The 25,570-nt window shown below is 42.0% G+C and overlaps 1 protein-coding gene across 1 annotated transcript in view; it reads right to left on the bottom strand.

The window, feature by feature from the left end:
- The window catches only part of CPA6 (carboxypeptidase A6), an 85,406-nt gene extending 62,932 nt beyond the window's left edge, over window positions 1-22,474 (bottom strand). Inside the window, exon 1 of the mRNA XM_056331278.1 lies at window positions 22,250-22,474. Coding sequence (XP_056187253.1) covers window positions 22,250-22,347 — 98 coding nt within the window. The 5' untranslated portion in view covers window positions 22,348-22,474. The remainder of the gene's footprint in view (window positions 1-22,249) is intronic.
- Between the last annotated feature and the right edge of the window lie 3,096 nt (window positions 22,475-25,570).

The following is a 25,570-nucleotide window of genomic DNA, read 5'->3' as shown; positions in this document are numbered from 1 at the left end:
AATTAATACATGTTAAAAATAATAACGATTAATATTTTTCTACTGGTAGATTTCCAAGCTTTTAAATACCACTCAACTGGGAAATAGTGCACAGTAAATGTGAACAACTCGAGGAAGTAGCAGATTAAAATGCTCACATCAAAATGATGTCAAGTAGAAGCTGGGTAAGGCAGTTTCAGCACAATAATAAGGAACTGCTGAAAAACATGAAAGAAAAGGAGAAAAGCAGTGCAATTTTTTGTGTTTTTTTTTGTAAACAGAAAACTTGAGGTAGCATTTTAGCTCAAGCAGCACAGTCTTGAGCATTAAGAAACACATAATGAATGACTGCATGTACAAGTAAGTATTGAATGACTGCCACACTATACATCCAGTGAAAAGTCCAGCATTGCTGTACGAAGGACCACACTGCAGGACCCTCTGATACCGGCAGTAACCTCACTTGCCCTAACCAGAGCCAGTTTCCTGCCTCCAGCAACTGTTTCTGCCACAGTGCCTACAGCAGGAGATTTCCCTTTTCCTCTCCTTAATGCCTCAAGTACTTTAATTTCCTTAAATACCTCCTGATGTGCTTCCAGAAGGCATATGCAATATACAACTGCTTTGAGATTCTTTGATTGTTAGCATGGGTCAAAAAATGGTTATCTTATTAAAGCATGTCAAGGAGAGCCCTCTATTTTGGACCAGTCTCTAGCCCAGAGTCAGCAGGATGTACCTGCAGTAGGTGACAGCCAGCCAGGTGCTTGGTTGTACAGGGGCACCTGCACGAGAAACAGCAGTGTGATGCTGAAGCACTTTGAATTGCCCTCACAGAATATGTTCACTTTTTTCCAGCAAACTATAAAACTGATGTAAGATAGCGAATAATGCTGCAGGGTGTGTAAAGGGAGGTTTCCCCCCTTTACCCTCAAGCAAGAAGCTGTGAACAGTTGTGCTCAGCTTACTACAAGGGAAGCTGCCAATGCCAGGCAAGTATGTGTCTTCTCTTACATCTTCAGCCCAGCCTCAGTCCCCCTCCAGGGCTGCTGGGACTTGCCCTGCTTCTCACGGTAATATGACTCCTTGTGGCAACCTCAAAAGTGAAAGCCTGGTATTAACCACTTTTGCTAATGGAGAACTTGTATTTCTTGGTACTTACCTTGGTTTCCGTAAAGGAGGGGTTCAAGAGACACCTTTTGCAAGTGAATTCAAGGGGGAAAAAATGGATACTCAGAGATCATGCTTTTCTATTTGTGCTGGGTGTGCTATATGCATAGTTAACATATGCGGGGCTGGTTTACAGTGATGCACAGCTGTCTCACAGCAGGAGCCAAGGCGGCAGAGAGCACCCAGTGAGACAGTGCCAGGTGAGCATCACGACACAACAGCTGCAGACCCAAGGGGACTGCGCAGCTCTCCCCAGCCACACAAGACCTGTCACCTAGGCCAAGGCTGACAGGGCATTTCTCCAAAGTCGACGCACATGGGTGGCTTAGGTACACACAGGTAAATATTTTGCTTCCTCCAATACTATTTTTTACTAAAGGACAAATACTGTTCATTAAATATGACTCATTTCAGTCCTCAGCTAACAGAAGAAATGGTATGAATGACCCTGAACTGCTTCAGTAGTTAGCCAGCGAGGTGATTTCTATTCTTTGAGGACAGCGATTTGATAGATATGATAACATCTGGACAGTTACTGGCACAACTTCAGCACACAGATCCCAACAAACAGACAGTGTATGGCAATGCTTTGTATTAATGACATTTGCTGCTCCAGTTATCAGGTCTGGGCCACAAAGCAAAGGAGAGGAGAAGTTTTGCTATTTTAAATACATGCCTTGTACAGAGCAGGCAATGACTTCATTTTCAGGCAATACAAATCTGATTACAATGGGAAAGTATTCTTCTGAAAAAGGAGCCAATGGCTGAATGAAGCTTTTAGAAAATGTACAAAGAAAGGAATCGTGGATCACTCTGGACGGAAGCTAATCCCCATTATACCCACAAATTACAAAAGAACTAATCACAGATACAGTGATTTCATATCCTCCTCCAAGGTGCCCCAGAGATTTTAGTCTATCAATGATAAACGATGGAGACCAGGAAGAAACCTTTGCTGTAGGCATGCTATTTAACAGCTGTAGCATTTCAGACACCTTATTCTCTAGGTGTTAGTGCTGGGAAAGGGACAGAAGGTGCATAAACATTTTAATTCAGATCAGAAGTGCACTTCTGAAGTGAACCAGTGTCTCTTCCTACCAACATGCGGTTCACACTACGATGCAGCCTATGCATCAGATGTCAGACATAGCAGACTATGATGTCACACAATGGACCAGTCTGAGGGTGCAGGAACTGGACTGAACATGAATTGAAGAGATGTGCTTGGGGTGCATGGAATGTGCCCCAAACACAAACAGGCTTTCATCCTGTGGGATCAGATCGGCCAGTCCAAAGCAAAACCCAATCAGATTCATATAGCGTTGAGAAGGTCTGGTCCTCAGCACTAACTGATCCAGTCTCATCCGTGTGTCTACATGGCACTACTGGCCAACACAGACATAACCTGAAAGGATGGTTATTTTGATTCAATATGCCAAGCCACCTAAGTAGATCTTTGGTTAGGTTTAAACTTAACCAAAGTCATACTTTAAATGTACCAAAGGTAATATAACTGCTGGAGGGCATTTCTCCCTACAGAAGACCACTGTGTTTGAGAGTGTGGATGTATATCCTACTCTACTGCTTGTGGAAAACATTTTTCCTCCATTCAAATCCACATCATTAACACATGAGCTACAAGTCAGCCTGCATTCTGGTGACAGAAATTTCACCCTCAGACTTTTGTCATAAATAAGGTAAATCCTGATTTGCCAGTAACTACTCAGGAAATATTTCCAGAGAAACAGTAAGAAGGGAGTTAATCTGCCTTTAAAAAATCCAGGAGATTTTTATTAAAATATATTTTAAATACCTCTGCTATCTCTTTTTTGGGGTCAGTGAAAGCAAGGGAAAAACTACAGAAATTTGTATTCTGCTGAAAGCCAGTTTCATCAAAAAACACCCAAAGTTAAGTTTTGTTTTTACCAGCTCTACTTGACAGATGTTTTCTGCCTACAGGGGCACTACGTTACACAAGCGTGAGATCTGAATGCTATCAAAGTCGGTACATACTTAAATGTGTAAAATAAGCTTTCTCAGTTCCACATTAGACTTGTCTGTGAAATATTGCAGTTTTTAGCAGGTGCCAATGAAACCAAAGCACTCTTCTTCAAAACTTCTCCATAAAATATTTAATGATCCAGCTACTCATGAACATAGCTTTCTAAAGGTCTTTTGCAAAACCATAAATTCTCTGTTCTTACAGATTTTAGAATCTCATGCCATTAGCCTAACTTTTAAAATTAAGTGCTATAAAAGTTTAACTACTAATTTTGATGCTTCTAGCTTCTTTCCTCTTTTCAGTATTCATGTTTAGCTATTTTTGTGTAACATAGATGTCAGCCCTAAATTAGGAAGTACTTTGAGCCAAAACTGATGGATTTTACAAAGTGATCTGATAGATTTCAGGGCCTCTTTATATGCTCAGAGGTTTGCATTTCACATTTATTCTGAAGGTCAATTGCCAAGAGAATGAACTGCGTAACAAAGAGGCTATCAGTTTGGTAGATGTAGTGAACAGACGCCTAATTCCCCGGGTAGATGAGTATCTGTGTGCTATTTGTCCACAGGAAGCCTGTAATGTGCTAGAGCTTGATACAGTTTGCCACAGCAGGAAGTGGCATCCTGGTGCTGTGTTATTACTATTGTAAATGACTGTGCTATCACACATGACCAAGTAATACAGTATAATACAGAAATGCACCAGATCCATGGGTGCTTTAGGGAGCAGAGCAGGCTGGCTGCTACCTTGCCATTTGCTGTCACTTTGGATGTAAAAGTGAAGAGATTGCTGCTGATGCTGTAAATCCCCTTAATGCTCACACTTGAGCAACACTTAAAAGAGCAGAGTAGCTGCTGACTTCCCTTGCCCCACTGTTCACAGTGAAAACAAAGGATGAAACAGAAGCCCTTTTATTTAACATTGCCTCTGATACCAATATTGTAAGTGAAACTATTTTAATGGTTTTCAAATCTGTTTAATAGAATACTTAGTAACACCACACTAAAATGTTTTTTAGATCAGATTATGAAAGATTTGTAATCCGTTGTGTGGCCCACCACGGGTCTAAGGTTCGGTGGCAATAGTGATTTCCAAATGAGCCCTAAACAGGAAGTGGGAGCATCATTACCACAGGAACAAGAAGGGCACTGAAGAAGGCAGAGGCAGTGAGGGGAAAGGCTGGGGGCAGGGCTCAGCAGGAACTGACTGTCAAGAAGTAGAAAATGGGAATCTGGGCATGAAGAGGTGGGCAGTCAATGGCACGGGCATAAAGACAGAAGGTTTTGCATCTTTATAGCAAATATAATTGGGGAAGAAGGTCTACCTGTAGAGGCAGAAGGCATTTGTATGAAAACACTTGACTGTCACTCAGCATAACATACTGGCATTTAATAATTTTACAGGGTGCAGGAGGAGTCAGTGAAGCCTGTGATAAACAGTTGCACAGAGCCAGAGAGGAGTGCCAGCTACAATCCTCTGGCCTGATGCTTCTCTGCTTTCCCAGTCATTGCTGACTTTGAGTATTCAAACAGTTTGTGCAGACTCTAAGATAAGTTTAAAAAATTATGAGTACAGGAAAACAAAAGCATTAGGCTATTTATCTGCTGGTTTTGAGTATATATGTTCACAGGGGAGACTAATTTTCCATGACATTTCAGCTTACTAGATATTCTCAATTGCATCACCTGAGCAGGGGGAAAAAAAAAAAAAAGTAATTCTTAAGATCAGTACAAATACAACTGGCTCTGTGGCTCCAGAAGGCCTGATGATACAATGGCCCTAGAACGTACAGCACAGCAGGTTGAATGTAGATGTAGGGGCCAGAGTACTAGGATGCAGTAATCAATACACAAATAGTATAGGCTAAGAATGAACTATCTCAATTCCCCTAGTTCCTAGCCCACCTCATGTGGAAACTACTGATGCTCCTTTTAAGCAATTTTATGTTTATATTAGGGTTTAACATCCAAGAGATAATGATCAGAATTCTTTTTCTCCTTAACAGTAGCTTCCATTTACTTCTAAAAGCAGTAAGGGGCCTCATTGCAGAATACCTTAAGTCAAGATACACATAATTGGGACCATTTACAAACTGTGTTTCAGATTATATGCCCAGTTTGATCCCAGACTCATTTTCATAACTGACAAACACAATTCCTCCAGCTGTCTTCCTCTAGTAAGAGATTTCTAATAATAGAGCCCAACACCAAGTTAGGAACTAATATATCAACTTCAGACTCAGTTTAGTAAAGTAAGTGATTGAGAAGTTTTTGACCAGTCAGTGGATGTAGTAATGGTCTTGTACAGATGACTTCTAATTGCTTGAATGGCTGAAAGTGTAGAACTTCAGGTGATGCACAGGAGCATTCAGGATCATAATTCTTGTAGTACTGTACATTTGTCCTAGTCCTTAAAAAACAATTAGAAATGCATACTTAAGAGGCTTAGAAAAGCGAGGTTGTAAGCCCTAAATACTGTGGCTGAGTGCAAAGTTTTACCTGAGCAGAGATCCTCACGAGAGAGAAGGGACGGGAATAAGCCTAAACATTAAAAGTGAAAGCTATTGCAACCAGGAACACATGGCAGTCCAGACAGCCCATCATCAGTTAAAGCATGTGGCAAACTGAAAGACCCAGTTTAAGTCTGGCAATATTAAGTCTGCGTAGGCTGCCAAAGAACCAGATGTCTCATGCCTGGAAGACTCTCTTTCCTTTAATGACTATTCGCTTATGGGTCCTGTGATTGATATCCCAAAAGGACAGCATAAAATATTCACAATCTAATGTGAGGTGTTACGATCACTGGCATACTTAAGAGCTCTTCCTTTTTTTTTTAAACAAAACATTGAAAATCTTTTTTACCAATTTAAAATAGGAAAAACAATCCTTCAAATAGCTCATCTTACTACTTCAAGGGCTTTGGACTTATTTGGACTAAGAATCTGTCACCAACATAACTAGCTCATGCAGAAATGTTTGTAAGATAGAGTATGAAGTGTCTAATTTAATAAAGTCAATTTATGTCTAGTTAATACAAGTATTTGTGTAGAAATGTGGGGTGATGTTGGGAAATTCTGGTCACAACATGAATTAAAATGCATTACCGCTTCATTCACTTTGGAGAATTTCCCAACTTTTGGAGAAAACAGCTTGTTTACTATTAACTGTCCAACACATAAACTTCCTGAGCCAATATTCCCCAGCATTATTCAGGTTCCTGAATCAATGCCTGCATTTTTCCCCAGCAATTCAATAGGTAAATAAAAAATCAGAACAGAAGGTGGTAGTTTTATTAATTTTATCTAAAGAAACAATAAAGCTATAATACTTGAAGGAGAAGTGTGACTTGAAAAACATTCTTTGGGCAGATAATTAGTGCACTAGGGTTTGGGCGTCCCTTATGTTACTAAGAAAAGAAGCATAATTTACTTTTTGGAAGCTCTGCTAAACAAAAAAGCCAGAGGTCTTATTTTTGATTCCACCCAGGTGAAAAAAAAGGCTTAATGCTCTGATCTGGAATTTGTGAAAATCTCACCTATTTGCCTGGTAATCACTTTTTCCTCAAATTAAGGACTGTTCATTTTTGGCTGGATTCTGATTTCATTGCTGTAACTCCATCACAACCGCCCTGCAGTACCTTGGCTGCCCTCCCAAAACTCTTAACTGACAAACAGCGACTCTGTTTTCAGCGTTCAAGATGTGGTTACAACTGAGTTATGGCTTAGACTATTCATGCTGAATTTGATGTGATGAGGTTGGCTCTTCTACTGGGAGAAGGCATGGAAGATGGTGAAGGAGCTACTTCGAAAGACTCAGCCCACAGACAAAGCACAGCAAATCCCATTAGTACCATTCTCCATGCTGGAGCCGTGTGGCGTCTGTGGTAGTAAGCAGCTGCAACATGCACCTTTATAACAACCTACAACCGATTTCCGGAGACATGCCTTTACATTTGTTTATTACTTGATTGTCAAAAAGCATTTCCTGCACTGATTATTTGTTAAATAATCATGTTTGGAATATAGCTTGCTAAACCAAGAAAAACAAATGCAACGATGTTAAGTATTATCTCTCTGTCATTGAAACACCAAACTCTCCATTTGAGACTTTGTCATTCATTTTGTTTAGACAATTCACTGCGGTGCTCTTAGAAGAAAACACTCCATGCTGCAGAAGCTGAATTTATGAAACATGGTGCAAACATCTTCTGCCTAACAGCAGCAGACAGTAAATGCCTAGGGCGTTCTGCAATTGTCTTGGGAATATGGTTTCTAAACCATCTCAGATTTATTACTGTAATTTTCATCAGATACCTGATACAGTAAAAGTTTCTAAAGGTTTTATAGTTTTTATCTAAAAAAGACAGATTGTTTAGTCTACCTTACTGAATGACATCATGCTATTCATACTTTCTGTATGAAAGACAGTTACCTTTCTGTGTGTTCCATTGACTTAACAGGTTTGGAGGTATACTGGGCGCCTTTCCTATTTCAGCAATGTTGATGCACATATTTGTGTGAATGTATAAAAACATACATGTACTTTTTAGTGAAAAAGGGCATTGCTCTCAACTTCATCCAGAATGTGAGTTACCTTGGGCTGAAACAAACAGGGTAGATAATGTCTCTTAGAGCTATTGTTTATGATCTCATAGTTACTTGCTTCTTTTTTGATCACGATTTCCAACTCCCACATCCAGAAAACTATTAAAACCAAGCAAATAAACCAAAAAAATCCAAAGAGATCCAGGAGGACAAGATACCAAGCTCAGAGGGTGTCAGCAGCATCTTGCACTCCAATATCAGCTGTTTCTCAGCCTTGCTTCTATCAGCTCAACATGTTAAGGAACAGAGCTTTGTCTGTTGATACTTGATGGAAACTATCAGTTTATTTCAAAATGCAATGTAGGTTCTTTCCTGCTATAATCATTCACAAAAATTAACAAAATGCTGAAGAGAGCTGCTAGCTCCTTAAACAAATCATCTCATCAGCATTTGTTGCCTTCTGTCCAACTGAAAACAAATCCCTAAGTTGTACGCATTTATAGTAATAAAAAAATTAAGCTTATTTTCACCTGTATAAGACTGGTATTAATCATACTGGCTGGATCCACTGTCCAAAAGATCTGTGTTAGAGCTGAAACTACTATTACTTGATTATAGTGCAGACACAAGACAACCAAGACCTGGAGTTATCTGCTGATCCAGCAGGTGGTAAAATGCCAGTCCCTGCCCAGAATGGTTCTGCAGGCTGCTTACAATGAGACGTGAGGACAAGGAAGTAGAAGGGGGGTGAAAACTGAAAGGCAGGTATGAGGAAAAGGAGCAGGTTTTTACAAAGCAGGCTGTAATCTCAGCTCAGCACCTGCACAGCCAGCAAAAGGAAAGGTCCTTTGAAAATGACAACTAAGGAACTATGTGCGTAGGCCTTCTGTGAAAGAACTTTTGAAGCCAAATGCAATTTCCATCAGGGAGCTGTTGCTTGCCAGGGTATGTCCCCCAAGCAGCATTTTCACTAAAAATCTGCTCCTGCTGCTGTAGCACCCAGTGATTTTGTCAGACAGAGCCTCAAATGTACCTGCCCCCATCTAAAGGTGAAACGCTGGAGCAAGGGAAGGGAAAGATTGGGTTGTTCTATTTAATTTTCCCGAGTTTTTTGTAGAATAATAGGATGCAGCTCCATTTGACTGAAATGGACTAGAAGGTTGAGAGGAAATTTCACATGAAGAAATATATATTTGTATTGTCTTATGCTATCTTGAGTGCACAAATTTTGAAACGTGATCAATAGTGAACCTCAGCCTTGTGCTATATTTTGTCAAAGAAGAGAACAGCTGCTTTGACATTTCAGCAAAACTATAAACTGAAAGGGTTGTGGTTTTTTTTAAATTAGCAGCAACAGTACATGTTTGCTAAACACTAAAATCAGAACCCAGATACACAGCTGTATTTATTTTTGTTAGGTAATTTTTAAAAATGCAGCTAAAATCACACTCTGCTTTTATATGAATATACAATTACTATTTAAATTGTCTTTTTTCTATTGCACACTGAGAGAAATTAATAAAATGAATTAATTTCTATTTCAAATTATTTCAGTGTATGTGCAAAATATGTGCACATTGAGCTACACTTGATATGTTATGTAAACTAAAACCACACAAATTTAGAGCTGTACAAAACCATTAAATTATCAGCTCAGTATTTCTGCAGCTTCTTTCTTGTTACATTCTTTTTGTGACCAGATACCCTTACATAAAATTTCATGGAAAATGGAGTTGGCATGCTACATGGCTATGAATAAGCTGCCAAAAACTTATACTATGCAAAAAGCAGCACAATATATGAGGTGATACTTTGTGTTTATATCAGAATTTTGTTTTTTCAGTCTCATGTGAAAAATGTAACTTTTTGTTGTACTTCCATTTTTCCTTCATAAAATAAGAGAGTGGAGTGACCTAAGCCATACGTCAAGACAGCGTGTGGCCAAACAGCAAAGGCCTCTCGAGTTTGGCTGCCATGCTTATCCAACAGACAATGTTTACTTCGGTTAATCACTACCATAAGACAACTCTTACTTCTTCCACCATAAACTCTAAAATTAAACTCCTCCTTCCCTGTGTCACATGAGTAACAATTAAATTTAAACCAACAAAACCCCACAGGCAATGGAGACACAAGTCTTCAGTGTAGTGAAGTGTTTGGTGTCCTTGCACTGAAGGCAAACTTTCTTGTTTTATGGGCAAGATGTCGCTGCTAAAAGCGAGCATCTGCCTGTTCCTCACAGATAAGAGATTCCAGTCTTCTTCTGACATCACTTCATTGTACAACATCTGGTGTTTTATAGCCATCCAGTTTAAAAATAAATACACTGCATGCAATTTGATAACATTAAAAATATTACCTTAAATTTGCACATTTATTTATTCTTGTAAGCAGCAAAGTTCTTTAAACAACAACTAATTTAAAAATTCCTTCGATTGCTTTGTGTTATTTTTTCTCCTGAAGAAAGCAATATTTTCCAGTGACTAAATAGGTTGCTAAATACACCCTAAAAATTATGTTTTCCACTGTCTGCTGTGAAACTGGTCCTCCCAGTGAGATCCCTGCATTTTCCTCCTGCATAAAGTCCTTTTACTGTTCTGTTTATTTTATGTGTTTTAAAAGAATGATTATTTAGCATTTTTATTGGCCAGCTATTAGCTACTCCATCATTAAGACTGTATTTCCTTAGCTCTAACAAGATAACTGAAATCTGGTAGATCCATTACCTGTAGAATAAAACTTTAAAATGTTGTGTCTTGCTTCCCTCTGCTAACATCACTTCACAGAAAATACACCTGAATATTTAGAAAATTCTTTCCTCAGACCTCCTACTTTTTATGGTCCTGCCCTCTTTAACCACCCATGAGAATGCTTTTTGTCTCCTGTTTGCTTCTTTTTTCCCCAGTATAACCCTGCAGCCTGCAGCCAGCGTGACTTACTGCAGTCCTCACAAGCAAATGGCCATCTAATTCAAAGACCACCCCCAGTGCAGCTGCTGTACATAAAAGCTCACGTGTATTTTTTCAACAGAGATAATGGATGCTGGATTAAAGAAAAACAATGCAGAAAGATCAGATTTCAAAGAGCACAGTGTGGATCCCTTGTTCTCTATAATTCTGTACCCTGAACTGTTTCATGGCGCTGTCTCGCTGTCTGCAAATTGGTAGGACTGATCTGGTCTGACAAGGTAAAATCTGCAGGTTTTCTCCTCACTCTTGCAGAGGCAAAAGACCAATGTTTTCTGGTCCCTGGACCCCTTCACCCATCATTTCTTGGTGGAGCTTTTATAGCATTTGGGGAGGTCATCCCTCATCAAAATGAGATGTAAGGCTTAACTCACCTTGAGCACTATTCTATACTGACTTCTTACTATGTAGGAGACTGAATTTACTTCACTTTTCCATCATCTCCAGAGACTTAAGCTGATGAGCCTTTCTACGGTTCTGTGCTGTTTTCCCATCTGTTGGTGGCTGATACGGGCTAATCACTCCAAATTGTTCTCCACTTTGGTCAGGCAGGGGCAGCCTGTGCTAACTACCACACTTTTTGGGTGCCTTTTTGTCCATCACTCATCACACAGCCAAATAAAAAGGCCAACTATTTTATGGAGAAGAGATGCTAGGTCCAAGGAAAGAGGGATGGACATAGGAAAATAACACACCAGTGGGCTGCATGCTGCCTACTGGCTAAGGACAAAGCACACATGGAGGGCCTGGATGTTAGGCCTAAAGTCCTAAAGTCTCCAGGTTTGTGACACCTGCTAACCTGCAAATGCACTTGAACTCACTGGACATCTATTTCCTAATTTGAGACACATTTTTGGCAGGTTAGATGCAAGGCCTTGAAAGACATTAACTACCTCATGTGACAAACAGCACACGTTGCAGCAGGGTGGAAAGGCTGAAGCCCTCGAGTCCTCCCTCACCAATTTTGAGCCTGAAATACCCACATTTCTGTCTCCATGTCGACCTAGACCCACCTGGCAAGAGTATATCAGCGTTTTCATCATGTGTCTGCCTGACAGAGGCTGACGATGTTGACCAGGTGATGGCTCTTTGCCTGGGGCCTCCAAGAGACACGATACACCAAATGTGCTCAGACACCGCACAGCCCCTGCCACGCAGGACATGGCTGCCCGCCGGCGGAGCAGAGGAGCCCTCGGGTGCCTGTGCTTCCCGCTCCTCGCCGCATCAGAGGGAGAACCACCGCCCTCCCTCAGGACGCCTTAGTGTTGAACAGAAACAACTCCTGCCGCAGCAATCAAACCCTGCATTAATTACCTATTTCGCTGCAGTTACAGTTCTAGGCTAGGCCTCAGAAAATACATTAGGGATTATTTTTATGCTGTTGGAGAGTGAATACAAAAGCTTTTACCCTTTATACTGCAATGCTTTGATTTCCTCTGAAACTTTTTTTGATTAGGCCATGATTTTAAGACTGTATCAAAACTAAGATAACTGCTTTTGATAAAAGCAAAACAAAAGCTGAACAGACTGAAGGTGAAACTATTCAATTTTTCACAAAGCAAGCAAATTACTTAAGTTTCTATTAATGATCTCCATATATATTTTTTAGCATTGCCACCACCACAGGCAGATGGATCAGGGTTCCAGCCTGTGGATACCACAGCAGGAGAAGACACGATGTGCTGTCCTTGTGCCAAAGGGTGTTTACGCTCCAGCAGAGACACCAGCTCACGCTGCTGAGGCACTCGGCTTAACAGCTCAGGCTTGGCAGTGTGCTTACGTGGTGACTCTGTTATTTGGTATAAATTTTAGGGAGAGTATGTTCTTGGCTGTCTGTTCTATACAATTCAAGCGAACCTGAGGTTTATTTCCCTGTTGAAACTGCACTGTGACAAAGAAGGCAGAGTTCTTAATAAAACATCCTTATTTAAACGTCTTCTCTATTTCCTTGACCAATACAGCTATTGTTTGCTTAACACCAACCTATTTAATAAATACAGAGGTTATTTTTCTGTAGGCATTATCACATCAGTCTTGTCTGTTACATAAAGAAGGACTTACAGATTCCTCCAACATTAGGAATGATGAAGTCCCTTTGCTTGCTTCAAAACCCCATGTGTGATGATGGCTACTATCAAGGTTAACTTTTTCTTCCGTTTTGCACTTTTAGGAAGGCGCTTATTTGAAAATATGCATGCTGCTATTCACTCTGTGAGCCTGAAACACTCATTTGGGATTGTTCCATTGACATCGGCCCGAAGAGAAATCTGGCAGTCAGGAATGATCAGGGAGGCAAATTCTGCTGAGGTAAAACCACGGTGTGCTCCACACCTGGAACTAACCGGTTTCAGACAACTAACTGTCTCCATTGCATATGTGCACAGGGAGACTGAGATGTTTCAGGTACACAGGCAGGTACCAGAGAACCAGCCACTCCTGTCCTTTCCCTGTGCCAACACAAACACCCCAGAGGCTCTGCAGCTGTCAGATCACAACCTCACAAGATGACAGTTAGCCCAGGAAAAAAAAAAGGGGGGGAGGGGGAAGTGCTTTTTTTCTCTCTGCTCCTGGAATTGGCTTGCTGTAGGTAAAGGAATGCCAGTCCCTGCGCAGGGGCTGCACATCTGGAACAGCAGGAGCAAAACCGACTGCCCTGGCAACAGCCGGCCATTAGCAGAAGTTACCAGGTTTGGCTGTATCACTGCACTGCAGCCTTAGAGTAGCATCTGGTGGTAATCTTGGTAGGAGTACAGTGAAGTAAATCAAAGAGTGCACCAGTTTTTCATCAGGCCTGCTAAATTAATCTCTCACATCTCTCCCTGAGGCTTGACTTTCTTTCAGGGTTCTATCCCATACTTACATAACCAAATGCCTGACTTCAACGCATTAATCTGTTAATTTATTTCAACTAAGTTAACACCTTCAGTGCTTTGGGAGAAAAAAAAAGTTAAAATGGCCAAACCACGCACATTTAAAATCCATCTACAGACTACAGTTTTATCATGTATGCTACCTGTTGCTCAAAAAAAGGAAAAAAAAAAAAAAAAGTCTTCTGGCCTAACAAGCTGTTATGTTGCCTTGTATTTAAGATGTACCACCTTTTATGCTGCTTACTTGAGGCTTTCAAATCTGTAGGATACTCTAATCATGAGTTATTACCCAAATGCAACACAAATTAATAGCATCATAGAATACCTTGGGTTGGAAGGGAACTTTAAAGGTCATTGAGTCCAATCCCCCCTGCAAAGAGCATGGTCATCTTCAACTAGATCAAGTTGCTCAGAGCCCCATCGGAACTGACCTTGAATGTTTCCAGGGATGGGGCATCTACCACCTCTCTGGGCAACCTGCTCCAGTGCTTCATGCCCATCCTTACTGTAAAAAATTTCTTTCTTATATCTAGTCTGAATCTACCCTCTTTCAGTTTAAGACCATTACCCCTTGTCCTACTGCAACAGCCCCTGCTAAAAGGTTTGTCCCCATCTTTCTTATAAGCCCCCTTTAAGTACTGAAAGGCTGCAGTGAGGTCTCCTTGGAGCCTTCTCCAGGTTGAACAACTCCCACTCTCTCAGCCTTTCTTCATAGGACAAGTGTTCCATCCCTCTGATCATTTTTGTGACCTTCCTCTGGAATTGCTCCAACAGGTCCATGTCTTCCCTTTGCTGGGGACCCCAGAGCTGGATGCAGTACTCCAGATGGGGTCTCACCAGAGCGCAGTAGAGGGGCAGAATCACCTCCCTCAACCTGCTGGCCATGCTTCTTTTGAAGCAGCCCAGGATATGTTTTGCCTTCTGGGCTGCAAGCACCCAGAATTTATTTTTAATCTAAATTAAAAAGAGCCTCTTTTTCTTTCTCCGAGTCAACCATGATGTGCTGCAAACCATTATCATTACTCTCCTGAAGGTATTTGAAATACGCTATGATGTAAGAAACAGAGTTTTCCTTAGAATAACCTTACTGTAATAAACTCCCTACAAACTCACGTTCAAGGTCCTGCTTTAGTAGCCTCCCCTGGACAGAGGTGAGCTGCTGAACATAAAGAAAAGAAAAAAATGTTTTGATTTGGTAAAATACTTCCATTTTTTTCATGGCTGTATTTAAGCAATCTAGAACATCTTGTTAGCAACTGCTGTTCTGTATTACTGCTTTGCTTGGTAACTTTATGGTGTGGCTTCTCTTTAAATAAGCACACTTGGAAGTCTCATCATTCCCCAGGGGAAGAGGGGGCTCGGTAGAACCTTGTTCTCCACAGCATTCAGCCTGCACCGAGCAGGCACAAGCAGAAAGAACAGGTTAGTTCTCCCTGCCTGCTGCTGTATACCTGCCTGTGTCAGCACCCACCCCAAAGACCAGTGATGTCCTTGTTCCTCCTGGATGATGTGCAATGCCAGGCTTTTAGTTTCAGAAGAAAGCAGTGAGGTCCTTGGCCTTCCTCCTCATTGGCAAGCTCAAAAGGCACAAAGTATTAGAAAAAATTTAATATATTGCCCCCATCCATTTGTTGGCCTCAGTATCTTTTCAATTCAGAGTACTTCGTCTCACCCACCCTCAGGTGCCTTGCACAAAAAGCAGTTTTAAGAGTTTGCTTTGCAGATGCTTTCCTTACAGTCCATGTCTGTTTAAGGTCCAGTTCTGATCTGATATACTGAGGTGTAAATTAATAGCACCCTTAAAATCCATGCATGTTTTGCTGTAACACCAACATCAAATCAGAACCACATCTTTGTACTCAACCATGTGAAGAAGCCTTTAAATCAAAATAAAGATTTGCTGACAAAAAATAGGACTGGGCTTAATTGTCTCCAGAAGTTTTCTGACTGTAGGTCTGTTCCTGAAAATCTGAGACCAGCATAAGTCCTGTTAAGTACTGCAAGGAGTTTTGTCTGCAGCAGGGTTTTCAGAGAGAGGTCTAATGTATAATTGTAATTATTGGTTCTCATTTTGCAACCAAACCTGCGTATCATTGTAAATAGAACGGAGAGTACAGGATTCACTGGAAGTTGTTTTCTACATGAAAAATAATACTGAAAGCATAAACACATAAGCTAGGTGGGTAGGGAGACAGTAACAATGCTGTTTCTTTTAATTTTTTTTTTGGTGAAGAGGGACAAACTGCAGGAAAATTCTCCTCATCTCCTGCCTGCGAGCAAAACTAACCATACTGCTTGAACAGTAAAAATACTGAATGGTGAACCACACTGCCTGTTTTCAGTTTTTACTGCTATGTGCATACTCACAGCAGGTTTTGCTCACAGGACTACTGAACAGACGCCCAATATATGACCAACGTATCTGTTTCTTGTTTGATCTTTGCCTGAACATTATGCGCACAGTGCACCACTAAATACTGTTCTACAATTGAAGAGGGAGTACGATTTTTGTTATGTATTCAGAGGTAAAATTAAGGAGAAAAGGTAAGTGAAGGCCAGTTCTGCAAAACAGAGATGACAGCGTTTACCTCCTGGAGACAGTGAGAAATGATTAATGGTGGCCATTCACCTTCAACTGGATACAGCAATAAACGTCTCCAATGGCATTTTGACCACGTAAGGCTGTTTCAGACACATGGATGATATTTTTACAAGATACTAAAACTTCAGAAGACCTTGGGATCCTGTTGATTGTGCAGTGTGGGATATAATCCCATTCAGTGTATGAAACCAGAGCTCCCTACAAATTATTAGCAATATATTAGAAAAATGCAGAATTTTAGCCTCCCTTTTTTCAAATTTACTCCTTTCATTATCGTGATTTTCCTTCCGGACTACAAATGAGTTCCATTGTCTTTCATGAGAATTGCTCACATACTTTAGATTCCAATTCTTTTAATAAAAACCCCAGTATGTACCTAATTTATATAGTATCTGTCCTCTCTTATGTGCTTGATGAAGTCCTGCACAAAACATTCAGAGCTAAGAAGGTCTTTTTGAGAAGCCTATGAGTGACTCCGGGAGAGTGAATTCACAGCAGCACCAGCTGGAAGTGGGTATAGTGTAGAAGTAGGAGCTTTGGAGTTCACTGCAACTAGTACCAGAAGTTCTGGGAAAAGCTGTATTTCTTTGGCTGTTTATTTCCTTGAGACAGTGGAACTTGTGGATTCAGAGTAGATGCTTTAGACTGAGAGTCTAGACAGATTAGATACATTAATTCTCTTTTTTTTTATAAGTATCTTTGTCTAAGTACAACTTAAATGTATCCTGGGTTTTGCAGAATGTAATTGTTGGACTCAAACCCAAGCCTGAACATGAATTTTCTTTAATAATATACTACATTTCCATGTGCAACATAAATACCTTTAAAAATTAGGGAAGTGTAAATGTTTACTGGAATTGGTTTTACACTTCCCAAAGAATCATTCTTAGCGAAGACCATAGGTTGCATCTAATGTAGGAAACCTAGGAAAGGTTCAGAGCTACCAAATATGGGTTCAAGCTTTGCCCATGTCCTAAGTTTTTGTGTTTTCCCTCACTCCCCATGCTTTCTGCCCCTCTCTTCCACCAGCAGAGGCCAGACAAGAATCACAGCACCACCCAACGGGGTCCCAATTTGGACAAGTATGGGACCAGGCTCACATAGTGACATGAACCTGGAAATCAGTTTAGACACAGCCATAATGAACTGCGAGCCTCCTTGCCTGGCATTCACTTCACCTGGGTAACGTGGATGTGCACTGTTGTTCCAACTACTTTAAAAAAAGAAATAAAAAAGGGAAAGAAAAAGCAACTGAAACACTTCATATTTCTCATTTATAATGAGGAAGGCAGAGAGGTTTTAAAAGGTAAATTTATCATGCCTGGACTTAAATGAGAAAAAGAATCAAAACTTGGCAGCGATTTTTTTTTCCTCTAGGAGAACATAAAATGATAATGTGCAGGGGGAATATCAGGTGATGAGAAAGCACAAAATTAAAGTTGTGGTATTGGGACAAGAATTGTGGTATTGAGGTCCCAGAGTTGTTGTGAATTTCACTGATCTATGCTCTTTTTCGGAATTAGTGGTGCTCTGACTACAGAATTATTGGTTACTTGAAAAGAGGATACTTAAGTTTGTGCTAGAGACCTCACAGCTTTTCACGTTTTAGAAGTTCCCTGACACCATCCAGAGAAGCACTAGGTGTGGTTTTCATCTGAATGAATATGATTAACTTCCATCTAATGCTAGCGGTGTGCTTTACAAATACTTTTTTTGCCATTTGTGTGTATGACATTTTACTTTGACTTGGGGGTGGGGAAGGAGAGCTGAACAGCAGAGAGAAGAAATATTATTTATACAGCAAAGCAGATCTTGCAGACCCCGATTAAAACATTTGGAAAAAATCTACAGAGGTGAGTAGCACAGAAGGAGTTCCTTTCCACTTCTCAGTTCCCTCAGCAACTCGTTTTCATCACACTTCCATGTGTTTTTTCCATGTGACAGAACAATTGCCAGCTATTGTGTAAGGTACTGTAGGATCAGAGGCACTTAGCTATGGTATGTAGGGATATTAATGGGCATTAAAATACTTGAAATTTGCTGAATGCTCTCAGATTTGGTATCAGTGCTTATCTACATGAACAGTTGGTTTATGCAATTTTCAGGATGTGATGTCCCAGTAGCTGCAGCATATTGTATCTCAGATAAGAGAACATTTCTTTACTGTTTTCAGTTTCCTCGTTACCCATCTCAGCATCACTCCCAGATTATTTTACGTGGTTGTTACAGAACAATGAAAATATGTACCAAAGCCTTCACCTGACCAAGAGAAGTGACAATTCTCTGCAGAACCATAACCCACAGAAGAATAACATTTTGGAGAAGAATAACATCGCAATCCAATATTTAAGAAGACTCCAAAACCTCCAGCAAAAACCTCAGAGAAGAACTGGCCATGTTCTTTCAGCCTTGGCCTACATTTGGTTATTTGAGGTAAAAGAGGAGGTGAGATGTGGCACATTTCTGAAAAGACTTTGGAAGAACAAGAAGTGGGGTAGAAAATGGAGGAAACATGCCAAAGCACCATGTACAGGTGGAGGTAGATGAGCTGGAGTAAGAAGATCTAAGTAGTTATTTTTAAAGAACAGATGAGAGAGACACTTTTTGTCCTAAGAAATCTTGACCTGCTAATGGGAAGCCACCTCCTACTTCATAGGATTCCTAAGAGTAGGCAGATTGCTGCATTTGGTGAAAAAAACCCCACAAAAAGTCCATCTGCCACAGTACCCTGCTCTGGAAAACTGTCAAAAGACAATGACCCAAGGAAGAGTAATGATGAGGCAAAAGTGTATGATATCACCACTAAGTACTCTCCCAATCTACGGTTATTTTCAATGCAGTGATCTCCTGGCCTGACTGTAATTTCAGTAGTGTACCTAGTAACTTGCCCTTCCATGGACCTGTCAAGCCCCCTTGAATCCTTGTAAACATTTCACATCCTTCAGCAAGGATTTCCACAGGTCTCACACCTGTGGAATGTGGAAGTTTCTTTTCAGCCCAGTTCCTACTAGATTTGTTTCATGCCTCCTACTTCTTGTAAATAGAAGCAGCTACCTCTGTTCACTACCTCCATGGCACTCAAAGCTTGCAGACATCTGTTAGGCCCTAAATTGTTTCTATTAGAAATCAAAGAGTCCTAGCTTACTTTGTTATTTCAGGCACTTAAACTATTCCATACATTTGGTTATCATTGCTCCGCATTTGAATCTCTGGTAATGGCCTCCTGGAAAACCTTCTTGAATAAACCACACCTACTCTGTCCAAACCTTGATGTGTCCTCCCACCTGCCTATCACCCCTGGAACCTTTGGACACATCATGCAAATGAGAGAAGGAAAAATTTGTGTGTGTGAGGATAGTTTTGAGTTTGCTGTAGGGTAATTAATTAGCAGTCTCTTTCAAAGGCGAAGGCAGTAGCTCCAGGCTCCTCTTGAGTTTCTGCAGGCACAAGAGCACTGAGGCAGGCTGAACTCCTGCGTGTTGGGAAGGCAGCAGAAGGCAAATCCACCTGTTCCTCAGTCTTTGCAAGAACTCAGCAGACATGAGAGCTGTGGCCCCTTTGCTGAGATTTTCCAACCATTTGTTGACTTCCCAAAGGCATCTAGAAGGCATTTGCTTAAAGATGTGGCCATATGGCATACCTGGCCTGCTCTGAACACAGTTTGGAGAAGTTTGTTTGGAGAAACATGTGCAATAGCAATTAACTGTCTTAGATCAGAGTCCTCAGCTAAACAGCTACCATTGCTCTGTGCCTCCTAGTGCTGGCCTGAGCTTATGAGAAATGGTTTCCAATGCTTTTTTTTGTTCCTTTTTTCTCTCATCTGTTTGCCCTAATTATATTTATGCCTTTCCCCTATATGGTACAGCTTCTGACACAATAGAAATGACTAGGACTGACACAAATTTCTTAGCACAAAATGAAGTCAGGTGGTTGGGACACCCCTTTTAATGACAAAGATTAGAAAACTATACTCACCTCCAGACTACCTTTCTCAAAAAAAACCCCTACCAAAAGTTTTTTCCCCTTGGTTGATGACCAGGTTCAGTAGTGATGGCAATACCTGCTCAACTGTTTCTAATCAACTGCACACACAGAGGAAACAAAATGATCCTGCCCAGGACACTGGGCTGATGACAGATGCCTCAAAAGGATAAGACGTATTTGTAATTCTGAAGAAACCTTCATCCCACTTCAAACTATTTTTTCATCATCTTTTACTGACACAAATAGTGCCAGGATAGCAGAAATGGAAAAGATTAGCAGAGTGGGAAAAATATCAGGTTATTTTTCCAGTTTGCGTTACACATGTGGTACACATTCTGGTTTCTGTTACAAATGTGACCACATTTTCAGCAAGGCTTGTAAATGTATCTTGGCCCCCTACTACAATTGCCTATTGACCAAGAGTTTTTATAATGTACTCTAGCCTTTTTTTTTTTTTTTAAATAGTGATTTTTGTTGTGCTTGCCCGAATTCTGGAAGCTTATGAGAAGTCTCATTTTTCTAGACTAGACTCTATGCAAAAGCTTCCAGGACAGGGATCAACAGGGAGAGTTTGGGTGGGTCTCTCACACATCACCCAAGGCACGTTACACGCTTAAACCAAGAAAATTATTTCTAAAGCTTTTAACAGAATTGGTGAATCACGTAAATAAGCAGAGGTACAATACTTGAATCTGCATGCATTTTTTTTTCTATTTTAACCAATGTGATTCTAGATTGACAGTCTCACTTAAACCTACAGGATATTAAAATGTGTATTTTGACATCTCATACATCGATCGATAGTTCATGTAACTAATATTCAGAAAAAGTTATGTACCGGCACTAGGAACGTGTTATTAATCTCAATATCATTAGCAAACAAATTGAATACAATCTTGAATTTTAAAAAAATTGGGTCTTGCTGAGATCACGACTGTGCAACGGGCTCCAGAAAGAGAGAGCAGTGCTGCTGCACAAAACTTATGACAGGACCCTGGCTTTCAAGACAGTTTAGTTTTCTGCCCTGTCCCATTCTGGCACTGCCAGGAGGGCTCCTGGCTGCGGTGGCCAGTTTGGTTTCCCAGAGCAGACAGATACCGGGACCCGAGGATCTGAACAGAGATGGTGAAACAGCTGTCACTTGTTTAACTACTCCCTGTATCACTAATAGTGACCCAGGGGTGAATGGCTTCATATCACATTACAAAATCCTTGAAGCTCAGGGAATGGCTTTTTAAAATTTCATTTTAGTAGTGGAATTTCCATGCCTGGCTTGGTTACTTTAATAAAATAAAAATTCCTACTTCCACAGGGAGGTGTGCTTATCCCGAAGGATTTGCTGGTCAGTTTGAATGAATGTGAAATGCATGTGAAAAGATGCCACTGGCCTCTAATGCTCCAGTACTTGACTGTCTTTTTGTTTGTTTGCATCATAAATCTATCTCTTTTGCTAAGTACTTGCCAAAAGCAAAGCCTGTAAACAGGGAAAAAGAACATAGTTTTATTGACAAAGCCTAGCAATGATACCATAGCTAGCCTTTTACTACTTAATTCAACCTTTCCCTTTCTTAACACAAATGTAAACTTCACATGGAAAAAAAAGTCGAGTTTGAAAGACATGTAAAAGTCTTCACTTGCTTACAGGAAGGTTAATCAAGTTCCCTGATAAGTTTGAGCTTTTTATGCGTTCGGGAAGACCTGCGCATCGTTCAACTTTCTAAAAAAACCAACTTTTAAGTTCCATTAAAATTGTCCCCAAAAGGAACATACAACCCTTCATTCCCTTCAGCGCACAGTGAAGCCTCCAAAACTTTATCCCCCTCTGTATCATCGCAATTTCTCTTTCTACAAGGACACTAAAACTCTCCCCCCCACCGCCTCCCCCCACCCCCGCAGCATCCTTCCCGTTGCCAGCCGAGACTCGCAGTACCTACAGCAGGAAAGCGCCGGCGCACGCTACATCTGAGTGGAAACAAGCAAACGAGCAGCGCGGCAGCGGGAGGAGAAGCCCCAACACGTCGCTGCACGCCGGTGCTGCCGGCGGCGCCGGGGCAGGCGGGCGGCGGGAACGCGGCTGCGGTGCTGCGGCGGCGGGGCGGCGGGGCGGCGGGGCGGCGGGGCGGCGGTCGCACTTACCCGGCGTAGCGGCCGCGGTGGCCGCGCAGCGGCAGCGCAGCCTGGAGGCAGAGCAGACAAAGGGGCAGGAGCGCGGCGGGGCGCCCGCGCAGCGGCATGGTGCGGAGCCGCGCCGCCACCGCCACCGTCGCCGTGCCCGCCCCAGGTGGCGGCTGCCGCGCACACAAAGCCGGCGCGGAGGCGGGGGCCGGCAGGAGCGGGGCGGGCGGAGGTGTCGCTGGTCGCCGGCGGCGAGGGGAGAAGGCCGGGGGAGGACGTCACCCGCGGCCCCGCCGCGCCTGGGCACGGGGACGGCGACGGGACGGGGCGGGGAGGCGCCCGCCCGCCGGGGAGGGCTTGAGGGGTGCGCGGCCCCGCCGCCGCCCTGTCCGGGGGGGCCGGGGACTGGCGAGGGCCGGGCGGCGGCGAGCAGCCCCCCGCGGGCACGGCGCTGCGGCGGGGCTGCCGGCAGGAGGGGTCCCGGGGGGTGGGCTTCGCCTGCAGGTGCTGCCCGAGGCAGCCGGTGGCGGCGGGGGTTATCGCCGTCCTTCTCCCGGTCGGGCGCAGGGCTGTGATGCAGGGCAGGGGTGCGCTCCCGTAAGGCACGCGCGGTGGGGAGTCCGCAGGGGACCAGCACGGGAGGAGGCAGCGGGATGTCAAGTTAGCGGTGGTGCCGGAAATCTGGGGCCTGAGTAGTGGGAAGGGGGGGGGAGAGCCTGGTCTAATAAAAGAAAAACTCAACGTTTGTTTTAGCGCTGGGAGTTTGCTCTTCCATACTGGTGAGGGTGAAAGAGCCACACAAAGGTAAGTCGCTGGAGCACTGGGAATAGTAAAGAAAATGGGGAGAATTTCGTTGCAAATAATTGTACTTTATAGAAAACACATAGAGAACTTGTTAAAGAAAAAGTAGGTAAAAACACAATGCCAATATGGAATACACTGGTAGCCCCCTTCAGTACTTTTGTGTTGCCTTTTATAAAAGAGAGCAAGAGGTGTTTCAAAACCAACTGATTCACAGCCTCTCTGAGAGCAAAGAGAGTGAGTGGGCTGTAGACCAGTAAAACCAGCTGACGTTTGAACATGTGTGAGAACTACTGTAAATCCCTGTTAATGTTTCAGAGACACAGGAAGCTTTTTGAAAAATGACTGTATTAAGCCACACACACTTCATTTTCTATGGCTGAAAGGCAAATGAACATTTTCCTTTGTCTCTTTTCCATAGCGGCACCAAATTCAATACTAGTTGTGTGATAGAATCTGGAGATAGAAAAGACTTGGTCCAGGGAGGTATTTCTCCCTTCTGTTTGGTTACTGACGTTCTCTCCCTTGAGTTGCCCACACCCCTGTAACATACCCTGCTTAAAATCTCAATTTCTGATGGGGCCACACAGAGCTGAATTTGTGTGTGTATTTGTGCTTATGCACAGATGTGTGTTCAGCGTGGGATATTGTATGTCTCTTGTTGAAAACACTTTCCACTTACTACAGGCAAAACCCCAAACCTTTTTTGCAAATCTTCAGTCTTGAAATAAATGCAACTTTTAACTTTAAAGACACCTATTTAGTAGAAGCTTTGCTGTACGGTCAGAGGAGAATTCAGAGGTGAAGTCGAGTGACTTTTGGAGCATGTGAGAATGATATTGGAACAAACCCCACTGCTTTATTTCACATGTTTTTGGTTACTTTTCTTATTATGTATCCTTGCTACACCTGAAGTGCATCAGGTAATACACCAATTTATTAAAATGTTTTCAAAATGTAGTTTGGCCGTTATTCTAAAATATTTGCTTTTTGGATGAAAACCTGGCTCTACTGGAGTTAGAAAGAATTCTACTATTGGCTTCTGTTTGCAAAATAGTTTGGCTGTTATTCTAAATTCTTTGCTTTCAAGAGGAAAACTTGGCTCCATTGCAGTTAGGGAGAATTTTATTATGGACTTCTGTGGCTCTAGATTTCAGTCTTAAAATCCTGCCTTTCTGCAACATTCCCTGAAAATAAAATGCAAGAAGATAAGAGAAAGGGAGTTCAAGCACCAAAACCAAACAGCGAAGATAAGTAACAGGGTGCAGAGTAAGCACTGAAGGAAAGGTGTTGCTGTCTTTGTTAATATGTACTACTTCTGCATGTTTAAAATAAATTTAAAAAATAATTTTAAAATGCACCTTTAGAGCTGTCAAGAAGCTGGAGAGAGCGAGCAAGCTCAAAAATACCAAAAAAAGGCGTTAACAGAGGTAATGATAGTGAGGGAGACACAGATCCCTTGGTCTCTCTCTGATCCATCAGTAGTCGATGGGGCAGACTGGAGGGAAGGCTGGAACTCCACCATACTGGCAGCTAGGAAAGGATTAAAACACTGTAGCTGAGCCTGGAAGTTATGCATGTAGTAAGCCTACTTTCCTGACAAGATGGGGCTATAAAACTTGCACCCAGCTGAGCAAAGGATTTGAGAGGGAGAAAGTTAGAGTTGCTTTTCCTTCGCTTCTTGGAGCTGAGTGGAGGAACTGCCAATACCAAAGGTTCTGGTGTACAGCTTTGACTTGGAGGTGACGAGAGCCTGTGAAGGGATGGGGGAAAGAAGTCTGAGATATGGTTTCCCTCTTAATGAATCAAGATGTGGATTTATCACAGCATCCCACACTTTACAAGGAACACAGGCTGCTGAAAGAGGCAGTTCTGCATGACATGGAAACAAGAAAGGCTTCGTGTAAAGTGAGTAAAGTGTAAAGGCAGCCTACATTTGATACCTGAACTTGAGAACATGCCATTTATTGAGAAGCCTGTAATTGAACAGAAGAAATGAAAAAGGGAAGTAGTTTCTTATAAGCGTTTTTATACCTTTGAGCTGTCCCAGCTCTCACATTCATAAGAAGGTTGCATTAGCTTGAATAAACAATCCTTGCTATACACAGGAGTTGTTAAACAAGGTTTATGTTGTTCTAGTTCAAAACATACCAGTTAATAATAAATTGAAATAAGTGTGTTCATGCTGAGATTTTCACTGCTACAACTAGTTAAAAAAGATTGCAGGTGACTGAGTGCAATGTCCTTTTCAAGATCCGCTCTTTATTTCTTTTAACTCACACAGAGACCTTGATGGATGAAGGACAGTGAAAGTGGCCCTGCTGATTCTGTGCTAGATCAGGTTTGGAGTCTAAAAGAACACGAAAGCGATATAATCCATGCATAACTGCCACAGCTGAGTTAACTAACCACTCTGTGTAGTCAGGAATGTTACTGTAGCAACAGAAAGGGGATAACCTGAGGACTTACCCACTCCTAGGGGTGGTTGTTCAGGTTGTGCTGAGTTTCGTACTGTCAGGGACAGACTGCTGTTGGTACCTG

Source organism: Falco biarmicus, chromosome 3 (genome assembly GCF_023638135.1).
Source record: "Falco biarmicus isolate bFalBia1 chromosome 3, bFalBia1.pri, whole genome shotgun sequence".
NCBI lineage: Eukaryota > Metazoa > Chordata > Aves > Falconiformes > Falconidae > Falco > Falco biarmicus.
This window is presented reverse-complemented; position numbering and strand designations above follow the sequence as displayed.